This window comes from Antechinus flavipes, chromosome 1 (assembly GCF_016432865.1).
Source record: "Antechinus flavipes isolate AdamAnt ecotype Samford, QLD, Australia chromosome 1, AdamAnt_v2, whole genome shotgun sequence".
NCBI classification, from domain to species: domain Eukaryota; kingdom Metazoa; phylum Chordata; class Mammalia; order Dasyuromorphia; family Dasyuridae; genus Antechinus; species Antechinus flavipes.
In genome coordinates, this window is record NC_067398.1 from 260,671,390 (window position 1) to 260,684,444 (window position 13,055).

At 34.9% G+C, this 13,055-nt stretch overlaps 1 protein-coding gene across 1 annotated transcript in view; it reads left to right on the top strand.

The window, feature by feature from the left end:
• BAIAP2L1 (BAR/IMD domain containing adaptor protein 2 like 1) overlaps positions 1 to 13,055 on the top strand; it is a 119,531-nt gene that overhangs the window by 18,000 nt on the left and 88,476 nt on the right. Inside the window, exon 2 of the mRNA XM_052000760.1 lies at positions 7,307 to 7,382. Coding sequence (XP_051856720.1) covers positions 7,307 to 7,382 — 76 coding nt within the window. The remainder of the gene's footprint in view (positions 1 to 7,306; positions 7,383 to 13,055) is intronic.

A 13,055-nucleotide genomic window follows, 5' to 3' on the forward strand; every position in this document is an offset into this window, starting at 1 on the left:
ACTAAGAAAACCAAAGCAACCAAAATTAGAAGAAAAAAATAGGAACCTGAGGGATTGCAGCTAATTTCTCTCAAAAATATCTCACTCCTTAACCAAAAGAGAACAGAGTCAAATTTATAAAAATAGGAACCATTCCCCAATTGATAAATGTTCAAAAAATATAAACAGATAGTTTTCAGAGGAAGAAATTGAAGCTATCAATACTCATGAAAAAATACCGAGTCACTAATAATTAGAGAAACACAATTTTACACAACTCTGATAGCACCTCACACCCATTGGCAAAGATGACAGAAGAAAAAGCATAAAATGTGACAGACGCTGGAGGGGTTGTGGGAAAATAGCTACACTGTTGGTGCAATTGTAAACTAGTCTAACCATTCTGGAAAACAATTTGCAACTTTGCCCAAAGGGCTAGAAAACTGCAAATATACTTTGACCCAGTAATACAACAATAAGTAGCATAATATCTTTTACATAGTAAGAGTTTAATAAACATCTGACTTATTAAAAAGATGGGGACAAGATTTGTTTAGGAAAATAGCCATATTGCAAATTAACTGAGGAACAATTTTTAAAACATCTGTCATTCTTAATAGACATTTTAAAATAGATTTCTTTGGCTTGGACATGTAGTGTCATTGACTTAGAGAATTCCCAGTGTGGAAATTCCTCCCCCGGTACAGTTATAGTAACTCTTCTGTATATTAATGGACTTAGAAATAAAAGAACTTTTATCCAGTCACATAGCCAGAAAGAAACATTTATTAAGTACCTGCTATATTCTAGGTATTGTGCTGAGTGTTGGATATAAAAAGAGCCAAAAGAACAAGCCCCTACCCTAAAGAAATTCATGATTTTGGTATGAGTCAGAGATAGAACTAAACTTTGTTCTTCCTGATTCTAAGCTTCTGACACTATTGTTTCCTAGTTTTCCTCCTACTTGAGTCATATTTCCATTAGCTAGGTGCCACAATATATGTGTACTCATTCTCCAAATAATGAGTTTCTGCTGTTTTCAGTTCTTTACTACCACAAAAGATTGTTCACCTCTCCTGACTCCCTTTATTGGACTGTTATCTGTGTCCTTGCCCCATACTCTCTCCTCTTTCACTACATCTTCCACACAGATAGAAGAAAAAGTTTGTCTATGTCAGTCTTTTGTTCACAAAAATTTATTAGTTCCCTATTGCTAAGTAATCAACTGCTTGCTTTCTCACTCAGAATAAAATTTGTTAATTGAGAACTACTCTATAGAATCAAAATAATGTATGTTTTTATAAAATCATAGATTAGAGCTCAGAGGGATTTCAAAAGTCATATAGTCCAACTCCTTCATTTTACAAATCAGGAAAATGAAACCAAGAGAAATTAAATAACTTGGCCAAGATAACACAGGTAAGTTAAGTGATAAAGCTAAGATTGAAACTAACCCCAAATTCAGTCTTCTTTCCATTATCCATACTGCCTATTTATTGCTTCTAGAATAAAATACAGACTCTTGTTTAGCACTTAAGGCCAGTTTGGCTACAACTGATCTTTAGAGTGATTTCACATCACTCCTCTATTACCCCAAATCCTCTATATTCTAGCCAAACCAGCCTACTTTTTACTTCCTGTATGTGTCATTTTGTCATTCATCTCCATATCTGTACCCAGTTTGGTCTTCCATACTTGACATTCTCCCTTCTCTCTCTTAAAATCCGTAGCTTCTTATGCCTGAAAAATTGTTGATCATTCAGTCGTGGCTGATTCTTTTTGAACCACGAATCATGTACACTAGGCTTGTCTTCCATTATCTTCAAAGTCTGTCCAAGCTCATGTTTATTGCTTCCATGATACTATCTATGCATTTCATTCTCTGTCTCTCCTTTCCTTTTGTCTTCAGTCTTTCCCAACATCCAAGATCTTTTCCCACGAATCCTGTCTTCTCATTATGTAGCCAAAGTAAGTTTCAGCTTTAGCATTTGTTCTTTCAATGAATAGCAGAAATTAATTTCTTTAAATATTGACTGATTTGATCTCCTTGCTGTTCAGAGAATTCTCAAAAGTCCCCTCTAGCACCAAAATTCAAAAGCATTGATTCTAAGGTGCTCAGCATTCCTTATAGTCCAACTCTTCTAGCCATATACTGCTACTAGAAAGGAAAAAAGCCAGGTCAATTTGACTAAGGAATCTTTTAATTTCATGGCTACAATCACCATGTACAGTGAACTTTGAGCCCAAAAATATAAAATCTGAAATTGCTTCCATTTCTTCTCCCTCAGTTTGCCAGGAAATGGTAGAATCACTTGCCATGATCTTAGGGTGATTTTGTGTTTGTTGCTGTGGTAAGCTTCAAGTCAGCTTTTCTGCTCTCCTCTTTTACTTTCATCAAGAAGCTTCTTAATTCTTTTTGACTTACTGCCATCAGAGTATTATCATATGAATATCTGAAGTTGTTGGTATTTCTTAATTCTTGTTTTTAATTAATTCAGCTGGTATTTTACATGATGTACTCTGCATATAAGTTAAATAAATAAGGTGACAATATACAGCTTTGTCATAGTCCCCAATCTTAAACCAGTCTTTTGTTTCATATTTGGTTCTATTTTATCTACTTTTTTAATTGCATACAGGTTCTTCAGGAGATAAGTAAGAAGATCTGTTTCTTCCCTCTCTTTGAAGACTTAACACATTTTGTTGTGATCTACACAATCAAAGGCTGTATTTAGTGTAGTTAATGAAGCAAAAGAGATGTTTTCCTGCAACTCCCTTGCTTTCTCCATAATCCAATGAATGTTGGCAATTTCAGTTCTAGATCCCCTACCTCTCTGAAAATCAGCCTGCTCTTTTGGTAGTTCTCTATTGACATATTGCTGAAATCTGCCTTGCAAAATCTTAAGTATAACCTTGTTGACATTTAAAATGAGTGCAGTTGGTTCAATAATTTCAAAATTACTTAGCATTACCCTTCTTTAAGATTGGAATATAGTTTGATCTTTTCCAATCCAGTGGCCACTGTTGAATGTTCCAAATTTGCTGACATATTAAAAGCAGCACTTTAACAGCATCATCTTTTAGGATTTTTAAATAGTTTTATTCTCTGTTATTCTCTGTTAAGCTCCTATCATTTTTGTCTTTTATCATGCCCATTTTTATATGAAACTTTTCCTTGAAATTTCTCATTTTCTTGAAGAGATCTGTCTTTCCCATTCTGTTATTTTCTTCCATCTCTTTGTATTGCTCATTGAAGAAAACCCTTTAACCTTTCTTGCTTTTCTCTGGAAATACCTTCTTCAACTATTTGTTAAAAAGTCATCAGAGCCATTTTGCTTTCTTGCTTTTTTTGTTTGTTTTTTGTTGCTGTGCAGTATTTTAAACTTCTTTCTAAAGTTCTTGAGACACTATATACCAGAGTTAATCCCTGAAATCTGTTCATCACTTCTATTTCATATTCATAAGAGATGTTATTTAGGTCGCACTATATAGATTGATGGCTTTCCTTACCTTGTTCAAGTTTAATGAAAATCCTGGTATATGAGTTCATGCCACAATCAGCTTTAGGTCTTGTTGTAACTGATTATGTGGAGCTTACTCCTCTTTTGGCTCCCATTACAGAGAGAGAGAGAAGGAGAAGAAAAGGGGAAGAGAGGTCCCTGCTTGTATTGGTCATGCTGGTGTGGTAGAGCAGAAAAAGGAGCTCCAGACTCCTCTTCAGATGGCTTTTGTTCTTAGACTACCAAAAGCTACATCAATGGGCACAGCCTTGGTTCCCTAGATCACTTTACTCTAAAGGATAATTTTACTACTCTGCCCCAGACACCTTTTTTTAAGAGAAACAGTAATGTAGCCTAGAGTATAAGGCAGGAACTTGAATATATTATTCTTGCCACAGGGCAAATGAAGCAAGCCCTACACTTACTAAATTCAATTCTTTCAAGTGGTAAAATATGTATTTTGCATTTCAATCATTTCATTTGTGATAGCAAAAATCTTATACTTTAAAGATGAGTAAAACTAAGAAAAATCATTTATTCTGCTTTAAAAGACTTTAAGCCCTACAGAGAATAGCATAACATTTATTGCTACTTAAGAGTCAAATCTAGCCAGCCTAAAAATGTAGTAGAAAAAGTTTCCTAATAGTCTTCATTTATCAACGTTATTTTGAAGTATATAACATGGGAGGAAAGGATGGCCACCAGTTCTAATATTTTACTTTGGAGTGAATCAAATATGATGTGGAGAATTTGAAACTTAAAATATAAAGTGAAAATCAAAATAGGAAGAAATATTTCAGGCAATGAAACAGTTTTTCTACCACCACCCTTAATTTTTTAAAAATCCTCTTAAATTTTGTGGGGTGGGGTAGACATCCTGTGAGTAGAGGGAGAAGTTCCAGGTATGATACATGAACATCCTGCTTTTCCCCACCATCAATCAACCCTCAAATTTGTTGTTTTGTAACCATAGCTACACCATGCCCATGTTCCCCTCTAAGAGGGTGTGTAACCTATTCTGGCTTAAACTGGCACAGCAAATGGAATTCCTCACCAAGCAGTGGATAGTGGCATGTATAGCAATTAGTATTGTCAAACCCAAATGATGATTTGAGCATCCTCTATCTTAAAATAATAATAATGATAATCCTTTTAAAAGTTACCCAATATCTCATATCTTAATCTTTGAGCCAAATTCCTTTCTTGAAATCAGTTTGTTTTCTATGACTAATATACCTCCGAACTGTAAGATTTCAACAATTTAAGTTTTGTAAGCCACCATTGCCAATTTTCCTTAGGTGCTGAACACTGAAATAGGAGCTCCTATTCTATTCTATATACTGTTTTTCCCTATATTTATTTCTCTTCCAACTTGGATATCTATTTAATTCATAAGTATAATAGGACTGTAGAATTCTATGAGGTAGCAGCACTTGTTTGTTGCTGAATTTCAAACTGCATGTGCCTCAGCCAAAATAATTGGATTAATAGCCAAGAGAAGCAGTAGAAGTAGATTTTCCACTCTCAAAAGAGGCCAGGATTACTGAGTTTCTTTTTGAATCTGATTCTATATCTGGACCTTAAATAGTGAAAACCTAAAGTATATACACTGAACTTTCAGATCTTTTTGAACTGCTTTCTTCCAAGCTCATTATGTTCTACTCAAAAAAATTATATTTAGACTATTTTTTTAATTATCTGATTTGAGTTGTTTTACTTGAATAAGTTTTCAGTGATTTTTTTTTTTCTTAGCTTGAACTCAAAAGTTCGTGTAACTTGAAAATCTTGGTAGTAGAAGGAATTATCTTGTATCATTTCATAAACGAAGAAGAAACTGAGTCCCAGTAAAATGAATTGGCTTGCCCAAGATTGCATCAAAAAATTAGTAGTAAAGTTGGAGAGATAGAGTTCAAGTTTTCTGGTTCCCAGTCTAGTTATTCTTCCAATGTATCAATCTGCCTCAAAGTACCATTTTCACAAAAATCTAAAAGCTTCAAATAACAATTGCCTTCTGTAATAAGCATTATGGAGAACACTGAGATATATACTAGGAGAGATTCAAAGTGTGATGGAGATAGTGCCTTTATTTTTGAGAGTAGGTCTCCCTATTTTCCCCCAAAACCATTCACTGGCCAACCCCATTATTGATTGGCATAGGAACCTGCCCTACTCTGTTTTCTAACATTGGTTGACTTGCACCTCCTTAGGCAGCCTGATAGCTCTGCTTGCTGTTCACTAAGTTGATTCATCATTTCCTTAGCCTACTGCAGCCCCAACTTGCCAAGTTCTCTGTTTCCCTAGTAGTAGGGATTATAGGAATGTTCTATCACTCCTAGCTAAAACTTTATTAAGAACACAGTCCCTTCCCCCAAAGAGCTTTTGCTTCTAATTATGTTGTGTTGCACATGTTTCTTAAACCAAGCCTTATTTCTATAGTTACAAAAATTGAGGAAAATCTTTGTTCCATCTAGAATATTATCGTTCAGTTGTGTCCAACTCTTTGACTCCTATGAAACAATTGTTGAAGGGGGTTTCCCAGCAAAGACAATGGAGGGGTTTGCCATTTCCTTTTCCAGTAGATTAAGCAAACAGGTTAAGTGACTTGCTTAGGGTGACACAACTAGTCTGAGGCTAGGTTTGAACTCAGGAATTCCTCCAGGTACAGCACTTTATCCATTGAGTCACCTAGCTATCTATTAAGAATACTGTAAGATTAAATAATACTGCTATACTGTATTCTACTGACGTAATATTTTAAAGTAATATAGGAAAACATATTATACTATATCTTATTCAAACTCTTACTAAACAATCCATCTCATTCTGAAAAGAAAATGTATAAAATATCTAGATTTATGAATGTTGGCTATTGTTTCTCACTCATCTCCCACCTCCACATTTTTTCCCTCTGGCTAGACATCTAAACTAGAGTAAAAATAGTATTGAATGTCTTAATTTAGAATGCTTTAATGTTTACATATATTAATCACAAAGTGTTTTTGATCAAAAAAAAGTAGAGTACAAAACAGTCATGTCATTTAAAAGGTTCATATTTTCCATATTTCTGATCCCATATTGTCTTTTTAGGTCCTTTAATTGTCATTTAAGATAAGATCAGCATTGTACTTGTCATTATCATTACATCCATTTGTATGGTAAATGTGGATATTTTTGAGGTTATAACATCTGGATTAACTATAAAAACAGGACTGAAAATGCCATTGACAACCTGGAGAGGAAAAAAATGGTACCAATACATGATGGCATATGTCTTTGAAACAGGATACAGGGTTTTTTTGGTGGATTTTTTTTTTTTTTTAAGATTTTCCACTCTAATAAAAAAAAAAAAAAAAAGCCAAAGGATTTAGCAGTTTCTATGACAGTGGAACTAAAAACAACCAAACAAGTTAGGTAATGATTTTTTTCTTTGTTTTTTTTCTGGAACTATAGCCCCTAACTTGCTTAGACACAGAGATAGAGCCTTAACCTCTGGGACCTGTATGCAATATGAGTTGTACTTTCACAATAGTGACTTGAGTGTCTGCAAAGCACGCCATTTATAGTAGTAGGTCATACTCAGCCCTTAGGCCCCTGGAAATATGCCAGTGCTACATACAGCATGACAAATATAAGTGCTCTTATTCAACCATGTGAGGAAGTAACTGCTATTAGTTATTTTTAAACCATTACCCCTTTCTAATTGGTAGTAGTTATACTTGTATTTACATGGTCTAAGTTCTTCTGTTACATTCAGTCAGTTCATGTATAGAAATCTGTGGATGTACTTGGTTTACTTTTTAACTGGTTTTTCTTTATTTGTTTATCAGAATGTAGTGGAGCAGTTCAATCCTGGGCTACGGAACTTAATAAACCTAGGGAAAAACTATGAGAAGGCTGTTAATGGTAAGTGTTAATTACTGTCTGATTTTTTAATTTAATACACAATGCCTTGCACATAGTAGGTGCACAATAAATGTTTGTTGTTATTAACTTTAAATCTTTACATATTCCCAAAATTTTCCATTCTGGAAATTAATAGATTTTTCACAGTTATGGAACTAAAGTATTCCAGTCTGACACCATTAATCAAATCTCAACTATATGCAAAGCCCTATTTTAGACATTGGGGATGCAAAAATAAATGTAAAACGGCTCTTGCTCCTTAAGAACTTATATTCTACCTGAGAATAAAAATTGTAGGATCATAGGGAACTCAAAGATAATTTAATAGACATCTAGTTCACTCACTTTTTACAAATAAGGAAACTGAGACTCAGAGATTGTCTCTCTTATTCAAATAGCTATTTAGTGTCTCTCTTATTCAGACAGCTATTTAGTGTCAAGTGCCTTGGTTCTCAATCCAGTAGTCTTTCAATTACAAAATGCTATTCTTAATATTATATGAGCAAGTTTTTGTCTTTAGAAATAACCCCATTTGAGAAGTTTTATTTTTAACTTGGATCAAAACAAGTGAATTAGTCATTTTCATATCATTATCTTTTTTTTTTTTTTTTAAGCTTTTTATTTTTCAAAACATATGCATGGAGAGCAGCTAGGTGGTGCAGTGGATAGAGTACCAGCCCTGAAGTCAGAAAGACCTAAGTTCAAATCTGGCCTCAGACACCAGACTAGCTGTGTGACCCTGGCCAAGTCACTTAACCCCGATTACCTCAGCGGGGGGGGGGGGGGGGGGGAACCATATGCATGGACAGTTTTTCAACATTAGTCCTTGCAAAACCCTGTGTCCCAATTTCCCCCCTTCCCTTCCTCCATGCCCTTCCCTAGATGGCAAGTACTCCCATATATGTTAAACATGGTAGAAATATATGTATGTGTTGTGTACACACACACACACACACACACACACACACACACACACACAAGAAAAAAAGAGAAGCAAAATAAAATGCAATCAGACGACAACAAAAAGTAAAAATGCTATGTTGTGAACCAAACTCAGTTCCCACAGTCCTCTCTCTGTGTCTAGATAGCTCTCATCATCACTGACCAATTGGAATTGGTTTGAATCATCTCATTGTTGAAGAGAGCCACGTCCATCAGAATTGATCATCATATAATCTTGTTGCCGTATATAATGTCATATCATTATCTTGAAATTGTTTCTAGATTTAGAAAATCTAGGTTTCATATCAAAACAAAATGAGTTTAATGTTAAATAAATATGAGTTTTATAACTTGTTTATCTGTATGGAACAAAGTAGTTTGCTACACATGAATCCCTTATCTTAACAAGGCTTTACTGAGGAATTCAACAACTTAAAATGTGATCAAAGCAATTCTTCCCTGGATAATGTATCCCCAAACTGTCCAGAACCCACTTTTGCCACTTCTTCCCCTTCCCATCACTTAACTTTTATTAGACACCATATAATGATGGCTAGAAGGCGCATCTCCATATAGTATGATTTGAACTTTTTGTGTCATTAGCTTTTTCTCCCACACACAAACATACAAATAAATTTTGTATTTTGTACACACACACACACACACACACACACATGCATATTTCCTTTCTTTCTAAAGATTTACCATTGATTATTTACCAGCATGGCACAGGCAGACTTTAGAAATCAGGAAAACAAGTTCTGACTCAAGGCATATTAGTGAGTTTTTGGATATGTCCGTTTCTCTTGCCTAGGGAATTCAAAAAGTAATTAATCTCTTCAGGTGTAGTTTTTTCTTTCTATGTTTTGAATGCCTCTTTGTTATTGAACAGCCACCATTTTCCTCTTATGAATAAGCTCAGATGTCCAGGTTATCTGAGCTACATCCTCAGTGCCATTGCTCTTCAGAATACATATTATTCTCCTATTCTTTTTTTTGGTCATATTCTTCTGGAAGACATAATTTTTAGTTTGTTTCTATACATCCTATATACCATCAATATACTTTGCTTGAATTTGAAAGCATGTTTTCTGCTGGGACACTAATACATTGTTGGTGGAGTTGTGAACTAATCCAACCATTCTGGAAAACAATTTGGAACTATGCTAGCAGGGCTATCAAACTGTGCACGCCCTTTGATCCAGCAATGTCTCTATTGGGCCTGTATCCCAAAGAGATCATAAAAAAGGGAAAAGACCCATATTTGCAAAAAATATTTGTAGCAGCCATTTTTATAATGGCAAAAAGAGCTGGAAATTGAATGGATACCCATCAGTTGAGGAATAGTTGAATTTTATAGAATATTATTGTTCTATAAGAAACAATCAGCAAGGTTATTTCAGAAAGACCAGGAGAGACTTAGATGAACTGATGCTAAGTGAATTTAGTAGAACCAAGAGAACATTGTATATAGCAACTGCAAGACTCTGATGGACATGAATGTTTTCAACAGTGAGGTGACTCAGGGCAATTCCAATAAACTTATGATGGAGAGAGTCATTTCCATCCAGAAAGAGGACTGTGGGTCTGAATATGTATCACAATGTAATATTTTCATCTTTTTTGTTGTTTGCTTGCTTTGTTTTTTCTCATTTTTTTTCCTTTTTGATCTGACTTCTTGTGCAGCATGATAAGTATGGAGGTATATATAAAAGAATTACACGTATTTAACATTGGATTACTTGCTGTCTTGGAGAGGGAGAGGAGTAGGAGAAAATTTGGAATACAGGCTTTTGCAAGGGTGAATGTTGAAAACTATTTGTATTTTGAAAACTATTATTAGAATTTTAAAAAAAGAAAATGAAAGCATGTTTCCATTTAATGTTCATGTTTTTTGCTTTTCTTCTTGTAGATTGTCCTTCACTTCTGTATATTTGCATTCCAAACAGTTGTCCTTTCTTTGTTTCTTTGATGAGATTTGCTGACTCAAATTCAGGTTTTTCTATTTTATCAATTGCTTCTGCTGTTCAGACTATAAATTCTGTTTTCATAATCCTCATTTCTCTTTTAATCTGCTCAGGAAAAGTATGTTGTGATTCCATATTCACTTCAAATTCCACAGGGTCTTCTGTCTCATCATGTATTGACATTTCTCTTAGTTTTACTATGTTTATTTATAGATTCTTGAACTTGTTTATTGAAGACCATACTACCTTCTGTGGTTAATGTTTTCCCTGTTGATTTATCTCCTTTTGACTTAAGGTTGGGTTTTCTTCCTTCTCACATCTTTGGTAATTTCAGTCCATTTTTTTTTTCCTATTATTTTTCCCTATTGCTCATTTTATGACTCCCTCCCCTTTGGGATGGTTCCCCTTGGTATTAGCCCTTAAAGCATCTTAGCGTCCTCCCATAATGGATAATTCCAAATTCATCAGATCTAGGCTGGTGACAAACTGGCCCCAGAAGACCATCACAAAACCATCATGGTTGTATAGTGAATTTGGTTTTGCTGCAAGTCTATGTACCAGAGCAGCTATTGCAGCTTTGTTGCCAGTAGCATGATGGGAGGTAGGGGAGGGAGTGTTGAATGAGTTCAAGGAAGGCATTATTAGTTCATGGAGTTGTGAGGGGTTTTCAATCTTCTTTTCGAGTACTAGTGACCTAGACCATGCAGACAACTGAAGTTGCTTTTTCTTTGGTACTTAATTTCTGTTTTGGAGACCTGAGTGATTGTGAGGATCAAAGAAAATTTCTAGTTAGCTACCTATCTAATCACATAACCCCAAAGTTCTCTCCCTTCTTTGTCAAGGAATTCATCACCTGCTCCTATTTTCTTCTCCGATTCAGTCATAGTCTTAATACTTAAGAAATTAAATTGTGCATTTTGATGTCTCCATAACACACTTTGACCTCCTAGCTCCTCAGCTTCATTTTTTCATATATCAGTCATACACAGAAATATCTTTGATCTCACTCCTAATTGTGAAGCCTTCATCTTTTGCCATTCCTTTCTCAGACTATAATCTCTCATTCTTCCACGTCTCTGCTTTACTCCTGTAATTATTCTTCTTCACCCTTTCCTAACTTCTAATCACTCCCTGCCCCCTCTTCTGTTCCAGAAAATCAATCCTCCATTTGAAATCTTAACTATGGGCAATCAGTTGAACCTTGTATTATTCTCTATCTCAGAATCCCTTAATCACTGTCCAGATCATCCTCATTCTTAAAAATATCTTTATTTGAACAGCAACATTATATTGCTGTATATATTATTATGTTACATTTGTTGTATAGTATTTTTGTTTTATTTTATTGTGTTTATGTGTGTGAATTATTATGTTATAATTATATATAGCAATATTATAATAGCATTCACAGTTATGAATGACTTAGGTATTCTCAGTAATGCAATGATCCAAGACTCTGAAGGATTTATTATGAAAAAGGCTATCCATCCATGTGATAATGTCTGAATACAGATTCAAACATACTTTTTTATTTTTCTTGAGAGTTGGGAGAGAGATGATGTTTGGTGTGTGTTTATGTTTGGTCAGTGCTTTCTTTCACAATGTGACTTAATAATGGAAAAGTTTCGCATGACTACACATGCATAACCTATATCGAATTGCTTGCCTTCGCAGTGAGGGAAGGGAGAAGAAAGAAGGCAGAGAATTTAAAACTCAAAGTTTTAAAAATCGTCTTTACACATAACTGAGGGAAAATAAAATACTAAATAAATTTTTAATGATGATTTTTTTTTAAATCACCCTTCTTATATCCTCTAGTCATCATTTGACATTTACAATCAAAACCTTTTTTTTAAAAAAGTTGTCGACTCTTGTTATTCTCTACTTCTTCACTTGACGGTCATTTCTCAACCCCTCAAAGTCTGGCTTCTCACCTTACCACTTGACTGAAACTGCTCTCTCCAAGGTTATTAATAATCTTTTAATTGCTAAGTTCAATAACATTTCTCAGCCCTAATCTTTCTTAACTTCTCAACAGGTCATGGTACTGTTAACATACTTTTCACTCCTCTTCTTTGATATTCTCTTTCCATGACTTTCATGACATCGATCTCTACAGAGTTCTTTTCCCGAAGGACTTCTCAGTCCCATTTATTGGATTGCTGTATGTGTTCTACTCTGTTCTACACTTTCTTTGCTTTAAGTGATCTCATCAGTTACCTTCAGTTCAGTCATGTCTATGCAAACAACTTCCAAATCTACTTCTCCTAAGCTCTGGATCCACACCTCCAGTGGCTTACATGGCATCTCTACCTGGACATTCCATCCCAATCTCATCATATCCAAAACAGAAGTCATTGACTTTCCCCTCCAACACACCCTTCCTCCTAACTTCCTAAATTCTGTGGAGGGTATCATCAATCTTCCAGATAGTCAGGTCCTAATTTCATTCTCCCCTCTTCACTTTTATATACTTGTATCTATTCAGTTGCCAATCCTTGTCTAATCTGCTTCTACAGTATCCATCCCCTTGTCTCCATTTACACAGCTACTATTTATCTCAGAGCCTTGTAATAGCCTCCTCATTGTTCTACCTGCCTCCAGTTTTGCCCTTTCTAATCCAACCTCCAGACAGCTGACAAAGTGATGTGCTTAATTGATAGAATTGACTGTGTTTCTCTGAAAGCTCCGATTGAGAAAGAATACTGACTCTGGAGTGAGAAGATTCAGTTTCAAAATACTGTCTCTGACGTGTATTATATCT